Source organism: Cetorhinus maximus, chromosome 21 (genome assembly GCF_964194155.1).
Source record: "Cetorhinus maximus chromosome 21, sCetMax3.hap1.1, whole genome shotgun sequence".
NCBI classification, from domain to species: Eukaryota; Metazoa; Chordata; class Chondrichthyes; order Lamniformes; family Cetorhinidae; genus Cetorhinus; species Cetorhinus maximus.
In genome coordinates this window covers 8608181-8625054 of record NC_135899.1, presented here as the reverse complement: position 1 = coordinate 8625054, position 16874 = coordinate 8608181, and the positions used below count along the sequence as shown (strand labels likewise).

Here is a 16874-nt window from a genome sequence, read left to right as displayed (position 1 = left end):
CACACACAGCTTAACAAAGTCAAAGAAACCCCAGAGGAAACCAGCAGCCAAAACGATACCCACCAATCAGAATCACTTCTGTGTGACTCCCTACGCAGCCTGTAAGATACTCTTGGATGCTGAAGTACACCTCAGTCACTGTGACACACTTAGTTTGGCTATTAACCGACAAACCGTCACCTTACGGTAAGCAATGTAAGAATGCGGATGGAGTTGTATTGTCTGCACAGTGTGACGGGGAGTGTGTGACAGGAGGTTCGTGTGACATGTCCAGCAAGAGGGCGCTACATGCTAAGAGGTTTCATACCAGCTCTTCACAACAAACTCGGACTGGTTCTGCCATTACTGTTTTAAAAAGAAAGGCTTTGATTGGATAGAGCAGCTCATTCTCCAGCAACATCCCAATGTTCCTCACTGTGAAGTGAGCAGCATTGTTATTAGCGACAATTAACAAAGAAGAATGAGAATAATGAGGGGCTGACTCGAGCCATGGGTCTGGGTGTTGGGGTGCTGAACAGCAACATCAAACTTGCATTAACTTTGTGCCTTTAATATTGGAAAATCAGCCATGACACTGGGAATATTGGACAGGATACTGGAAATATTTGACAGGATACCAGGAAGTATTGGAAGTATCAGGAATATTGGATTCTCAGTAATATTATAATATTAATAATATATCAATAATATATTATTATATAGTATTGTGTTAGCCAGTGTAATTGTAAATATTGGACTGGACACCTGGAACATTGCCCAGTACATTGGGAATATTGGGCAGGGCACCAGAAATACTGGGAAATATTGGACTGGACAGTGGAACTACTGGACTGGACAGTGGGGAAAGTTGGACTGGACGGTGCAAATCTTGGAGTGGACATGGGGAATATTGGACTGGACAGTTCGGAAGATTGGACTGGACAGTGATGAGTATTGGACTGGACACTGGGGAGTATTGGACTGCACAGTGGGGAGTATTGGACTGGACAGTGGGGAATATTGGATTGGACAGTGGGGAATATTGGACTGGACCCTGGGAATATCAGACAGGATAGTGGGAATATTGGACTGGACACTGGAATAGTTCACTGAATGCTGTGATGTCCCCTGGCCGAGATAATTGGTTTCTGTCATTTGGATAAAACAGATCTAACACGTTGTAAGTTGCAGTCAAGGGACTGAAACAAGTTTCCTGCAGATCAGAGCAGCGGATCTGTCACCTTCGAATTGATCGGGGCTGGGAGACACCTTCCCCTCCCCCCAAGTGCCCAGGACCTGCCTGGTATACTCAGCTCTGATGTTGGTAGAGGTCCCATATCTATGGCAACAGAATGATTTCTGTTGGACCTGTGCAAGTTAAAATGAGAGCACCCACTCATGAGAGTGGTCCCCAAACATTTTCTCGGTCAATTTCCCTCTGTCAGAGAAACATTCAGGGATAGTTTTCCTTTTTCTAGGTTATGAAGCAACAGAAATTACAAAATATCACTCGTTTTCAGTGGAGATACCTGAGGTGTTGGCGGAAGTGGTCAGTGGCCTGGTGCGTTGGCCACCAGACACCCCATAGAGATGGAGCCTGTAGGCGGTGGTAGGCCTCAGGCCTGTGATGACGGTGAATCGACGGTCACCGGTTACCGTGAGGTTTCTCACATCCTCAGAGCCCTCGAGCCCGTATTCGATGAGAAAGGAATCATAGGTCCTCTCTGTTTCCCAGGAGAGTTTGAGGGATTGGGCCATGACCTTAGACACGGAGAAATTGTCCAGATCCGTCACTTCGATCGGCATCTGACCCTCTTTATCTGTGGAGACTACAATTTAAAATAAAAACAATGATCGTTAATCGGCCCTCTGGCCTGACCTGAGGAGAAAGATCGAGTGAGTTCTGGACGAGAAATGGAGGAAAAGAAAATCCCAATGAGGAGAGGAAGAGAGAAGAACACTCCTTAACTCATCTGAGATTCTCCCCTCTATCCCAGTACGGAACTCACTCCAGCATTGACGGAGAATTTGGCTGAGAAAAGATGCTCCTAAAGTCAATGGTGCTTCAAGGAATGCAAGATTTAACGGACCTCAACAGCAGCTGAAGCAGATTCGGAGAACAACAACAACTTGCATTTATCTAGCACTGTTAGAATAGTCAAACATCCCAATGCCCATCACAGAAGTGTTTTCGGATGGAATTTAACAGCGAGACACGTATAGAGATATCAGAACAGGTAATGGAAAGCTTGGCCAAAGAGGTACAATTTAATGGAGAACAGAGCTGTTTAGAGAGGTTGAAGAATACGGACAGAAGGGTAATATTGTCCATTATTAGAATGAATAGACCAGGTTGAGTCTCGGCACATTCTTAACTACTTTAGTCTTTATGTCACTGAACTAGACAAACTCTGATAGACTAACAGGAAACTTTGATAAGCACAGACTCAATAGACCTGTAGGGACACCTTACATCACAACATCGAGAATTCAATGTCCAGTCTGCTTACTTGTAAATCTAAAAGGAGCTTCACTGGGATTCAGGAGTGCAACTGGGTTTAATAACACCCTGATATCCAACCCAGCTCAGCCTGTCAGGAATCTCCCAATGGGAAATTTCCCCAGCTATTCACTGAAACAAGTAGTTCTGCAGGGACCTCACACGGGAGAATCAGAACACAATTTACTTCAGCTAAAACACAGAGAGTAAACGGGGAATAAACACATCCAGTTCTGAAAGCTTCCTGACGAAACCCAAGGCACAATGTCTTTTACTAACAGGAAGGCGGTCAGAGGATCACAACATGATAGAGCACAGAAGGAGGCCATTCTGCCCATCATGTCTGTGCCAGATCTTTGAAAGATCAATTCAATTATTCCTAACACGCCTACTCCTCCCCCATAACCGAGTTAATTTTTCCTCTTCAAGTATTTATCTGAGTCTCTTTTCACTTATTATTGAATCGTCCTCCATCATCTTCACAGACAGTGTTTGTCCAGATCATTGTGTAATAAATGTTTCCTCATGTTGTTTCTGTTTCTTTTGCCAATCCTCTTCGATCTGTGTGCACTGGTTACCAACCCTCCTGCCACTGGAAAATGTTTGGAATCCTAGACTCATGAATATTTATCGCATGGAGGAGGCCTTTTGGCCCATTGTGTCCCTGCCAGCCCTCTGCAAGGTCAGTTCACCACTGCTACTCCCCCGCCCGTTTCTCTGTCATTCTGCAAATCTGCTCTGCTCAGGTAATTATCCAATTCCCTTCTGAAAGCCTCTATTGAATCTGGCTCCACCACACTTTCAGGCAGTGCATACCACGTTTATATAGGCGTATGTCCTCTGTTTAAACCCTTCTAGATTTAGATTCTTTGAAATCTCTCCTTCGTCTTCTCTGTTCCAAGGAGAACAATCTGATCTCCAGTCTCTCCACATAACTGAAGTTCCTCCTCCCTGGAACCATTCTAGTGAATTTCCACTGCCCTCTTTCCAAGGCCTGCACATCCTTCCTAAAGTACAGTTCGTGAAGGATTAAGCGATTGTCAGAAATGAGAGGAAGGAAATTCCTCCTTTCTGACCACGATCGCAAGGCCTGGGGTAGCGGAAGAGCATGAGATAAAGTCGCAGACACATCATCATACCCTTGTCCAATGTGGACCATCGGCCATGGTTCTGGGAGCAACAGTTCAGAGAAGGAAAGTTGGCCAACTATGATGTGTTGTTGAGGTTTCCTGCGGGGAGCAGCACAAAGTTAATCAGGAAAAGGCATTGGGAAGCACATGATTCACAAGGATGAATCACTGGAGGATATTTATACGCAGCTCCCATTGCGGGCGTGAGTTATAAGTACAGATGAGGCTGCACATCCTCACAGGGAGAGATTAGACCAGATTTGGAAGCCTCAATGCCGGCCTGACGGGATAACTGGGCACCATCACTTGAGACTTTGCGGCAGTGAATACATGAGGATCCGAGTTTCCGGCTCTCAGACAGTCACCGCTCCCACTGACCGGAACACTGATCTTCTCGGTCTATCACAGTCATCGGTCCAGAGTGACCGGCATCGCCATAGCAACCGATATAAGTTGGGGAATGGAAAAGAGAGAAAGAGAATCGACAGCCGAGAAGCCAATCGGAGATGGGAAGTAAAAGCAGACGTAATATTTTCCCACATAAAGGCATCCGGTGAGAAATGAGGAAAATATTTTTCGCTGACTGTGGAAGTAAAAGACGGAAAATGCAGGTATTTCACCGGGAATTGTGATGGCGATTGGCTGAACGATAGGTACCTCTTGTGGTGATTACAGCTATCGATGGTGCTGAGCGTTGACCTCTGGAAATCGCATAGACATAGATGGTGTATTTGGTGTTAGGCCTCAGGCCTGTGATGAGGTAGGAGCGCCAATTGGCAGTCACCGTCAGGTTCCGCACACTCTGGGAGCCCTGGGCTCTGTATTGGATCAGGAAGGAATCAAAGACCAACTGTGTCGTCCAGGAGATCCGCACCGAGTGGGCAGTCACCCCGGAAATGGAAAGAGCGCCGAGTTTAACGGGTTTGACGGTGTCTTTATCTGTGGAGGCTCAAAGGAGGAGGGGGGGGGAAGGAAAGAACAGAAGTAAAATATTCACCAGCGGCTTGAATCCACACACAGCTTAACAAAGTCAAAGAAACCCCAGAGGAAAACCAGCAGCCAAAACGATACCCACCAATCAGAATCACTTCTGTGTGACTCCCTACGCAGCCTGTAAGATACTCTTGGATGCTGAAGTACACCTCAGTCACTGTGACACACTTAGTTTGGCTATTAACCGACAAACCGTCACCTTACGGTAAGCAATGTAAGAATGCGGATGGAGTTGTATTGTCTGCACAGTGTGACGGGGAGTGTGTGACAGGAGGTTCGTGTGACATGTCCAGCAAGAGGGCGCTACATGCTAAGAGGTTTCATACCAGCTCTTCACAACAAACTCGGACTGGTTCTGCCATTACTGTTTTAAAAAGAAAGGCTTTGATTGGATAGAGCAGCTCATTCTCCAGCAACATCCCAATGTTCCTCACTGTGAAGTGAGCAGCATTGTTATTAGCGACAATTAACAAAGAAGAATGAGAATAATGAGGGGCTGACTCGAGCCATGGGTCTGGGTGTTGGGGTGCTGAACAGCAACATCAAACTTGCATTAACTTTGTGCCTTTAATATTGGAAAATCAGCCATGACACTGGGAATATTGGACAGGATACTGGAAATATTTGACAGGATACCAGGAAGTATTGGAAGTATCAGGAATATTGGATTCTCAGTAATATTATAATATTAATAATATATCAATAATATATTATTATATAGTATTGTGTTAGCCAGTGTAATTGTAAATATTGGACTGGACACCTGGAACATTGCCCAGTACATTGGGAATATTGGGCAGGGCACCAGAAATACTGGGAAATATTGGACTGGACAGTGGAACTACTGGACTGGACAGTGGGGAAAGTTGGACTGGACGGTGCAAATCTTGGAGTGGACATGGGGAATATTGGACTGGACAGTTCGGAAGATTGGACTGGACAGTGATGAGTATTGGACTGGACACTGGGGAGTATTGGACTGCACAGTGGGGAGTATTGGACTGGACAGTGGGGAATATTGGATTGGACAGTGGGGAATATTGGACTGGACCCTGGGAATATCAGACAGGATAGTGGGAATATTGGACTGGACACTGGAATAGTTCACTGAATGCTGTGATGTCCCCTGGCCGAGATAATTGGTTTCTGTCATTTGGATAAAACAGATCTAACACGTTGTAAGTTGCAGTCAAGGGACTGAAACAAGTTTCCTGCAGATCAGAGCAGCGGATCTGTCACCTTCGAATTGATCGGGGCTGGGAGACACCTTCCCCTCCCCCCAAGTGCCCAGGACCTGCCTGGTATACTCAGCTCTGATGTTGGTAGAGGTCCCATATCTATGGCAACAGAATGATTTCTGTTGGACCTGTGCAAGTTAAAATGAGAGCACCCACTCATGAGAGTGGTCCCCAAACATTTTCTCGGTCAATTTCCCTCTGTCAGAGAAACATTCAGGGATAGTTTTCCTTTTTCTAGGTTATGAAGCAACAGAAATTACAAAATATCACTCGTTTTCAGTGGAGATACCTGAGGTGTTGGCGGAAGTGGTCAGTGGCCTGGTGCGTTGGCCACCAGACACCCCATAGAGATGGAGCCTGTAGGCGGTGGTAGGCCTCAGGCCTGTGATGACGGTGAATCGACGGTCACCGGTTACCGTGAGGTTTCTCACATCCTCAGAGCCCTCGAGCCCGTATTCGATGAGAATGGAATCATAGGTCCTCTCTGTTTCCCAGGAGAGTTTGAGGGATTGGGCCATGACCTTAGACACGGAGAAATTGTCCAGATCCGTCACTTCGATCGGCATCTGACCCTCTTTATCTGTGGAGACTACAATTTAAAATAAAAACAATGATCGTTAATCGGCCCTCTGGCCTGACCTGAGGAGAAAGATCGAGTGAGTTCTGGACGAGAAATGGAGGAAAAGAAAATCCCAATGAGGAGAGGAAGAGAGAAGAACACTCCTTAACTCATCTGAGATTCTCCCCTCTATCCCAGTACGGAACTCACTCCAGCATTGACGGAGAATTTGGCTGAGAAAAGATGCTCCTAAAGTCAATGGTGCTTCAAGGAATGCAAGATTTAACGGACCTCAACAGCAGCTGAAGCAGATTCGGAGAACAACAACAACTTGCATTTATCTAGCACTGTTAGAATAGTCAAACATCCCAATGCCCATCACAGAAGTGTTTTCGGATGGAATTTAACAGCGAGACACGTATAGAGATATCAGAACAGGTAATGGAAAGCTTGGCCAAAGAGGTACAATTTAATGGAGAACAGAGCTGTTTAGAGAGGTTGAAGAATACGGACAGAAGGGTAATATTGTCCATTATTAGAATGAATAGACCAGGTTGAGTCTCGGCACATTCTTAACTACTTTAGTCTTTATGTCACTGAACTAGACAAACTCTGATAGACTAACAGGAAACTTTGATAAGCACAGACTCAATAGACCTGTAGGGACACCTTACATCACAACATCGAGAATTCAATGTCCAGTCTGCTTACTTGTAAATCTAAAAGGAGCTTCACTGGGATTCAGGAGTGCAACTGGGTTTAATAACACCCTGATATCCAACCCAGCTCAGCCTGTCAGGAATCTCCCAATGGGAAATTTCCCCAGCTATTCACTGAAACAAGTAGTTCTGCAGGGACCTCACACGGGAGAATCAGAACACAATTTACTTCAACTAAAACACAGAGAGTAAACGGGGAATAAACACATCCAGTTCTGAAAGCTTCCTGACGAAACCCAAGGCACAATGTCTTTTACTAACAGGAAGGCGGTCAGAGGATCACAACATGATAGAGCACAGAAGGAGGCCATTCTGCCCATCATGTCTGTGCCAGATCTTTGAAAGATCAATTCAATTATTCCTAACACGCCTACTCCTCCCCCATAACCGAGTTAATTTTTCCTCTTCAAGTATTTATCTGAGTCTCTTTTCACTTATTATTGAATCGTCCTCCATCATCTTCACAGACAGTGTTTGTCCAGATCATTGTGTAATAAATGTTTCCTCATGTTGTTTCTGTTTCTTTTGCCAATCCTCTTCGATCTGTGTGCACTGGTTACCAACCCTCCTGCCACTGGAAAATGTTTGGAATCCTAGACTCATGAATATTTATCGCATGGAGGAGGCCTTTTGGCCCATTGTGTCCCTGCCAGCCCTCTGCAAGGTCAGTTCACCACTGCTACTCCCCCGCCCGTTTCTCTGTCATTCTGCAAATCTGCTCTGCTCAGGTAATTATCCAATTCCCTTCTGAAAGCCTCTATTGAATCTGGCTCCACCACACTTTCAGGCAGTGCATACCACGTTTATATAGGCGTATGTCCTCTGTTTAAACCCTTCTAGATTTAGATTCTTTGAAATCTCTCCTTCGTCTTCTCTGTTCCAAGGAGAACAATCTGATCTCCAGTCTCTCCACATAACTGAAGTTCCTCCTCCCTGGAACCATTCTAGTGAATTTCCACTGCCCTCTTTCCAAGGCCTGCACATCCTTCCTAAAGTACAGTTCGTGAAGGATTAAGCGATTGTCAGAAATGAGAGGAAGGAAATTCCTCCTTTCTGACCACGATCGCAAGGCCTGGGGTAGCGGAAGAGCATGAGATAAAGTCGCAGACACATCATCATACCCTTGTCCAATGTGGACCATCGGCCATGGTTCTGGGAGCAACAGTTCAGAGAAGGAAAGTTGGCCAACTATGATGTGTTGTTGAGGTTTCCTGCGGGGAGCAGCACAAAGTTAATCAGGAAAAGGCATTGGGAAGCACATGATTCACAAGGATGAATCACTGGAGGATATTTATACGCAGCTCCCATTGCGGGCGTGAGTTATAAGTACAGATGAGGCTGCACATCCTCACAGGGAGAGATTAGACCAGATTTGGAAGCCTCAATGCCGGCCTGACGGGATAACTGGGCACCATCACTTGAGACTTTGCGGCAGTGAATACATGAGGATCCGAGTTTCCGGCTCTCAGACAGTCACCGCTCCCACTGACCGGAACACTGATCTTCTCGGTCTATCACAGTCATCGGTCCAGAGTGACCGGCATCGCCATAGCAACCGATATAAGTTGGGGAATGGAAAAGAGAGAAAGAGAATCGACAGCCGAGAAGCCAATCGGAGATGGGAAGTAAAAGCAGACGTAATATTTTCCCACATAAAGGCATCCGGTGAGAAATGAGGAAAATATTTTTCGCTGACTGTGGAAGTAAAAGACGGAAAATGCAGGTATTTCACCGGGAATTGTGATGGCGATTGGCTGAACGATAGGTACCTCTTGTGGTGATTACAGCTATCGATGGTGCTGAGCGTTGACCTCTGGAAATCGCATAGACATAGATGGTGTATTTGGTGTTAGGCCTCAGGCCTGTGATGAGGTAGGAGCGCCAATTGGCAGTCACCGTCAGGTTCCGCACACTCTGGGAGCCCTGGGCTCTGTATTGGATCAGGAAGGAATCAAAGACCAACTGTGTCGTCCAGGAGATCCGCACCGAGTGGGCAGTCACCCCGGAAATGGAAAGAGCGCCGAGTTTAACGGGTTTGACGGTGTCTTTATCTGTGGAGGCTCAAAGGAGGAGGGGGGGGGAAGGAAAGAACAGAAGTAAAATATTCACCAGCGGCTTGAATCCACACACAGCTTAACAAAGTCAAAGAAACCCCAGAGGAAAACCAGCAGCCAAAACGATACCCACCAATCAGAATCACTTCTGTGTGACTCCCTACGCAGCCTGTAAGATACTCTTGGATGCTGAAGTACACCTCAGTCACTGTGACACACTTAGTTTGGCTATTAACCGACAAACCGTCACCTTACGGTAAGCAATGTAAGAATGCGGATGGAGTTGTATTGTCTGCACAGTGTGACGGGGAGTGTGTGACAGGAGGTTCGTGTGACATGTCCAGCAAGAGGGCGCTACATGCTAAGAGGTTTCATACCAGCTCTTCACAACAAACTCGGACTGGTTCTGCCATTACTGTTTTAAAAAGAAAGGCTTTGATTGGATAGAGCAGCTCATTCTCCAGCAACATCCCAATGTTCCTCACTGTGAAGTGAGCAGCATTGTTATTAGCGACAATTAACAAAGAAGAATGAGAATAATGAGGGGCTGACTCGAGCCATGGGTCTGGGTGTTGGGGTGCTGAACAGCAACATCAAACTTGCATTAACTTTGTGCCTTTAATATTGGAAAATCAGCCATGACACTGGGAATATTGGACAGGATACTGGAAATATTTGACAGGATACCAGGAAATATTGGAAGTATCAGGAATATTGGATTCTCAGTAATATTATAATATTAATAATATATCAATAATATATTATTATATAGTATTGTGTTAGCCAGTGTAATTGTAAATATTGGACTGGACACCTGGAACATTGCCCAGTACATTGGGAATATTGGGCAGGGCACCAGAAATACTGGGAAATATTGGACTGGACAGTGGAACTACTGGACTGGACAGTGGGGAAAGTTGGACTGGACGGTGCAAATCTTGGAGTGGACATGGGGAATATTGGACTGGACAGTTCGGAAGATTGGACTGGACAGTGATGAGTATTGGACTGGACACTGGGGAGTATTGGACTGCACAGTGGGGAGTATTGGACTGGACAGTGGGGAATATTGGATTGGACAGTGGGGAATATTGGACTGGACCCTGGGAATATCAGACAGGATAGTGGGAATATTGGACTGGACACTGGAATAGTTCACTGAATGCTGTGATGTCCCCTGGCCGAGATAATTGGTTTCTGTCATTTGGATAAAACAGATCTAACACGTTGTAAGTTGCAGTCAAGGGACTGAAACAAGTTTCCTGCAGATCAGAGCAGCGGATCTGTCACCTTCGAATTGATCGGGGCTGGGAGACACCTTCCCCTCCCCCCAAGTGCCCAGGACCTGCCTGGTATACTCAGCTCTGATGTTGGTAGAGGTCCCATATCTATGGCAACAGAATGATTTCTGTTGGACCTGTGCAAGTTAAAATGAGAGCACCCACTCATGAGAGTGGTCCCCAAACATTTTCTCGGTCAATTTCCCTCTGTCAGAGAAACATTCAGGGATAGTTTTCCTTTTTCTAGGTTATGAAGCAACAGAAATTACAAAATATCACTCGTTTTCAGTGGAGATACCTGAGGTGTTGGCGGAAGTGGTCAGTGGCCTGGTGCGTTGGCCACCAGACACCCCATAGAGATGGAGCCTGTAGGCGGTGGTAGGCCTCAGGCCTGTGATGACGGTGAATCGACGGTCACCGGTTACCGTGAGGTTTCTCACATCCTCAGAGCCCTCGAGCCCGTATTCGATGAGAAAGGAATCATAGGTCCTCTCTGTTTCCCAGGAGAGTTTGAGGGATTGGGCCATGACCTTAGACACGGAGAAATTGTCCAGATCCGTCACTTCGATCGGCATCTGACCCTCTTTATCTGTGGAGACTACAATTTAAAATAAAAACAATGATCGTTAATCGGCCCTCTGGCCTGACCTGAGGAGAAAGATCGAGTGAGTTCTGGACGAGAAATGGAGGAAAAGAAAATCCCAATGAGGAGAGGAAGAGAGAAGAACACTCCTTAACTCATCTGAGATTCTCCCCTCTATCCCAGTACGGAACTCACTCCAGCATTGACGGAGAATTTGGCTGAGAAAAGATGCTCCTAAAGTCAATGGTGCTTCAAGGAATGCAAGATTTAACGGACCTCAACAGCAGCTGAAGCAGATTCGGAGAACAACAACAACTTGCATTTATCTAGCACTGTTAGAATAGTCAAACATCCCAATGCCCATCACAGAAGTGTTTTCGGATGGAATTTAACAGCGAGACACGTATAGAGATATCAGAACAGGTAATGGAAAGCTTGGCCAAAGAGGTACAATTTAATGGAGAACAGAGCTGTTTAGAGAGGTTGAAGAATACGGACAGAAGGGTAATATTGTCCATTATTAGAATGAATAGACCAGGTTGAGTCTCGGCACATTCTTAACTACTTTAGTCTTTATGTCACTGAACCAGACAAACTCTGATAGACTAACAGGAAACTTCGATAAGCACAGACTCAATAGACCTGTAGGGACACCATACATCACAACACTGAGAATTCAATGTCCAGTCTGCTTACTTGTAACTCTGAAAGGAGCTTCACTGGATTCAGGAGTGTAACTGGGTTTAATAACACCCTGAAATCCAACCCAGCTCAGCCTGTCAGGAATCTCCCAATGGGAAATATCCCCAGCTATTCTCTGAAACAAATAGTTCTGCAGGGACCTCACACGGGAGAATCAGAACACAATTTACTTCAACTAAAACACAGAGAGTAAACGGGGAATAAACACATCCAGTTCTGAAAGCTTCCTGAAGAAACCCAAGGCACAATGTCTTTTATTAACAGGAAGGCAGGTCAGAGCACCACAGAATGATAGAGCACAGAAGGAGGCCATTCTGCCCATCATGTCTGTGCCAGATCTTTGAAAGATCAATTCAATTATTCCCAACACGCCTACTCCTCCCCCATAACCGAGTTAAATTTTCCTCTTCAAGTATTTATCTGAGTCTCTTTTCACTGTTATTATTGAATCGTCCTCCATCATCTTCACAGACAATGTTTGTCCAGATCATTGTGTAATAAATGTTTCCTCATGTTGTTTCTGTTTCTTTTGCCAATCCTCTTCGATCTGTGTGCACTGGTTACCAACCCTCCTGCCACTGGAAAATGTTTGGAATCCTAGACTCATGAATATTTATCGCATGGAGGAGGCCTTTTGGCCCATTGTGTCCCTGCCAGCCCTCTGCAAGGTCAGTTCACCACTGCTACTCCCCCGCCCGTTTCTCTGTCATTCTGCAAATCTGCTCTGCTCAGGTAATTATCCAATTCCCTTCTGAAAGCCTCTATTGAATCTGGCTCCACCACACTTTCAGGCAGTGCATACCACGTTTATATAGGCATATGTCCTCTGTTTAAACCCTTCTAGATTTTAAACTGCTCTTTCAAATCTCTCCTTCATCTTCTCTGCTCCAAGGAGAACAATCTGATCTCCAGTCTCTCCACGTAACTGAAGTTTCTCCTCCCTGGAACCATTCTACTGAATCTCCACTGCCCTCTTTCCAAGGCCTGCACATCCTTCCTAAAGTGCGGTTCGTGAAAGATAAAGAGATTGACAGAAATGAGAGGAAGGAAATTCCTCCTCTTTGACCATGTTCGCGAGGCCTGGGGTAGCAGAAGAGCATGAGATAAAGTCGCAGACACATCATCATACCCTTGTCCAAAGGGGACTGTTGGCCATTGTTCTGGGAGGTACAGGTCAGAGAAGGAAAGTTGGCCAACTATGATGTGTTGTTGAGTTTTCCTGTCAGGAGAAGAACAAATTTAATCAGGAAAAGGCATTTGGAAGCACATGATTCACAAGGATGAATCACTGGAGGATATTTATACGCAGCCCCCATTGCAGGCGTGAGTTGTAAATATAGATGAGCCTGCACATCCTCACAGGGAGAGATTAGACCAGATTTGAAAGCCTCAATGCCGGCTGACGTGATAACTGGGCACCATCACTTGTGACTTTGCGGAAGTGAATACACGAGGATCCGACTTTCCAGCTCTGAGACAGTCACCGCTCCCACTGACCGGAACACTGAACTTCTCGTTCTATCACAGTCATTGGACAGAGTGACCGGCATCGCCATAGCAACCGATATAAGCTTGGGAATGGAAAAGATGGAGAAAATATCAACAGCAGGCAAGCCCATCGGAGATGCGAAGTAAAAGCGGATGAAAATATTTTCCTTCGGAAAGGCATCCGGTGAGAAATGAGAAAAATATTTTTCACTGACTGCGGTAGCAAAAGACGGAGAATGCAGGTATTTCACCGGGAATTGTGATGGTGATTGGCTGAACGATAGGTACCTCTTGTGGTGATTACAGCTATCGATGGTGCTGAGCGTTGACCTCTGTAAATCGCATAGACATAGATGGTGTATTTGGTGTTAGGCCTCAGGCCTGTGATGAGGTAGGAGCGCCGATTGGCAGTCACCGTCAGGTTCCGCACACCCTGGGAGCCCTCGGCTCTGTATTGGATCAGAAAGGAATCAAAGACCAACTGTGTCATCCAGGAGATCCGCACCGAGTGGGCAGTCACCCCGGAAATGGAAAGAGCGCCGAGTTTAATGGGTTTGACGGCGTCTTTATCTGTGGAGGCTCAAAGGAGGGAGGGGAGGAAAGAACAAAGGTGAAATATTCACCAGCGGCTCGAATCCACACACAGGTCAACAAAGTCAGAGAAACCCCAGAGGAAACCAGCAGCCAAAATGATTCCCACCAATCAGAATCACTTCTGTGTGACTCCCTACGCAGTCTGTAAGATACTCCTGGATGCTGAAGTCCACCTCACTCGCTGTGGCTCACGGTAAGCAATGCAACAATGGGAATGGAGTTGTATTGTGTGCACACTGTGACGGGAAGTGTGTGACAGTAGGTTCGTGTGACATGTACAGGAAGATGGCGCCACATGCTAAGAGGTTTCATACCATCTCTTCACAACAAACTCGGACTCTCTGCCATTACAGTGTTAAAAAGAAAGGCTTTGATTGGATAGAGCAGCTCATTCTCCAGCAACATCCCAATGTTCCTCACTGTGAAGTGAGAAGCCATTGCTATTAAGGACAATTAACAAAGAACAATCAGATGAATGAGGGGCTGACTCAAGCCGTGGGTCTGGGAGTTGGGGTGTTGAACAGCAACATCAAACTTAAATTCATTTTGTGCCTTTAATATTGTAAAATCAGCCAGGACACTGGGAATATCGGACAGAATACTGGAAATATTTTACAGGATACCAGGGACCTTGGACAGGAAATTGGAAATACTCGACAGTGCACCAGAATATTGACCAGAACTCTCACGAATATTGGACACAGGATAATAATAATATGGTATTAATAATAAATTATAATATAGTATTATGTTCGCCAGTATAATGGGAAATATTAGACTGGACATCAGGAATATTGCCCAGTACACTGTGAACATTGGACAAGGCACCAGAAATACTGGGGAAAATTAGACTGGACAGTGGGGAATATTGGACTGGACACTGGGGAATATTAGAGTGGACAGTGGGAATATTGGACTGGAGACTCAGAAATATAGGAGTGGAAAGTGGGGAACATTTGATTGGACACTGGGGAATATACGACTGGACACTGGGAATATTGTACTGGACAGTGGGGAATATTAGACTGGACAGTGGGAATATCGGGTCAGACAGTGGGAATATTGGACTCGAGACTCAGGAATATAGGACTGGAAAGTGGGTAACATTCAAATGGACAGTGGGAAATATTGGACTGGACACTCTGCTGCAATGTCCTTTGGCCAAGATGATTGGTTTCTGTCATTTGGATCAAACAGATCTAACACGTTGTAAGTTGCAGTCAAAGGGACAAACAAAAAGCTCCCTGTAGATCAGAGCAGCAGATCTGTCACCTTCGGATCGCTCGGGGCTGGGAGACACCCTCACCCTCCCCCCGAGTGCCCAGGACCTGCCTGGTATACTCGGCTCTGATGTTGGTAGAGGTCCCATATCTATAGCAACAGAATGATTTCTGTTGGAGCTGTGCAAGTTCAAACGAGAGCACCCACTCATGAGATTGGTTCCCAAACGTTTCCTCAGTCAATTTCCCTCTTCTCATTGGTCTGTCAGGGAAACATTCCGGGATAGTTTTCCTTTTTCTAGGTTAGGAAGCAACAGAAATTACAAAGTATCACTTGTTTTCAGTGGAAGTACCTGAGGTGTTGGCGGAAGTGGTCAGTGGCCTGGTGCGTTGGCCACCAGACACCCCATAGAGATGGAGCCTGTAGGCGGTGATAGGCCTCAGGCCTGTGATGACGGTGAATCGACGGTCACCGGTTACCGTGATGTTTCTCACATCCTCAGAGCCCTCGAGCCCGTATTCGATGAGAAAGGAATCATAGGTCCTCTCTGTTTCCCAGGAGAGTTTCAGGGATTGGGCCGTGACCTTAGACACGGAGAAATTGTCCAGATCCGCCACTTCGATCGGCATCTGACCTTCTTTACCTGTGGAGACTACAATTTAAAATAAAAACAATGATCGTTAATCGGCCCTCTGGCCTGACCTGAGGAGAAAGGTCGAGTCAGTTCTGGACAGGAAATGGAGGAAAAACAAATCCCAATGAGGAGAGGAAGAGAGAGGAACACTCCTTAACTCATCTGAGATTCTCCCCTCTATCCCAGTGCGGAACTCACTCCAGCATTGACGGAGAATTTAGCTGAGAAAAGATGCTCCTAAAGTCAATGGTGCCTCAAGGAATGCAAGATTTAACGGACCTCAACAGCAGCTGAAGCAGACTCCGAGAACAACAACAACTTGCATTTATCTGGCAGTGTTAGAATAGTCAAACATCCCAATGCCCATCACAGGAGTGTTTTCAGATGGAATTTAACACCGAGATATGTATAGAGATATCGGAACAGGTAATCAGGATGCTGCCAGACCTGCTGAGTTTTTCCAGGTATTTTTGTTTTTGTTTTGGATTTCCAGCATCTCCAGTTTTTTGCTTTTATCTTAAGGTAATGGAAAGCTTGGCCAAAGAGGTAGAATTTAACAGAGAACAGAGCTAGTTAGAGAGATTGAAGAATATGGACAGAAGGGTAATAATGTCCATTATTAGTATGCATAGACCAGGTTGAGTCTCGGCACATTCTGAACTGCTTTAGCCTTTATGTCACTGAACCAGACAAACTCTGACAGACTAACAGGAAACTTCGATAAGCACAGACTCAATAGACCTGTAGGGACACCATACATCACAACACTGAGAATTCAATGTCCAGTCTGGTTACTTGTAAATCTAAAAGGAGCTTTACTGGATTCAGGAGTGTAACTGGGTTTAATAACACCCTGATATCCAACCGAGCTCAGACTGTCAGGAATCTCCCGATGGGAAATTTCCCCAGCTTTTCACTGAAACAAATAGTTCTGTAGGGATCTCACACGTGAGAATCAGAACACAATTTACTTCAACTAAAACACACAGTAAATGGGGAATAAACTTATCCACGACTGAAACCTTCCTGAAGAAACCCAGTGTACAGTGTCTTTTCCTAACAGGAAGGTAGGTCAGAGGATCACAGTATGATAGAGCACAGGAGGAGCACATTCAGCCCATCATGTCTGAGCCGGATCTTGGAAAGATCAATCCAATTAGTCCCACCACGCCTACTCCTCCCCCATAACCGAGTTAATTT

The 16874-nt window shown here is 45.7% G+C and overlaps 2 protein-coding genes across 2 annotated transcripts in view; both read right to left on the bottom strand.

The window, feature by feature from the left end:
* The window catches only part of LOC144695617 (tenascin-X-like), a 205783-nt gene that overhangs the window by 41204 nt on the left and 147705 nt on the right, over positions 1 to 16874 (bottom strand). The window lies entirely within an intron of this gene.
* On the bottom strand, positions 1472 to 15297 carry LOC144695437 (tenascin-X-like). The gene is made up of 7 exons (XM_078566325.1): positions 15126 to 15297; positions 13514 to 13795; positions 10751 to 11050; positions 8888 to 9178; positions 6130 to 6429; positions 4267 to 4548; positions 1472 to 1808 (listed from the first exon to the last, which is right to left on the bottom strand). The coding sequence occupies exons 1-7, from the start codon at positions 15295 to 15297 to the stop codon at positions 1486 to 1488; spliced, it is 1950 nt and encodes a 649-aa protein (XP_078422451.1). The 3' UTR covers positions 1472 to 1485.

Coding starts and splice junctions, on each gene's coding strand:
- LOC144695437 (XM_078566325.1), bottom strand. CDS start 15,297: ATGAGAAGAGGGAAATTGACTGAGGAAACGTTTGGGAACCAATCTCAT. Junction 6,430..8,887: donor AGCTGTAATCACCACAAGAG/GTACCTATCGTT, acceptor TTTAAATTGTAG/TCTCCACAGATAAAGAGGGT. Junction 1,809..4,266: donor AGCTGTAATCACCACAAGAG/GTACCTATCGTT, acceptor TTTAAATTGTAG/TCTCCACAGATAAAGAGGGT.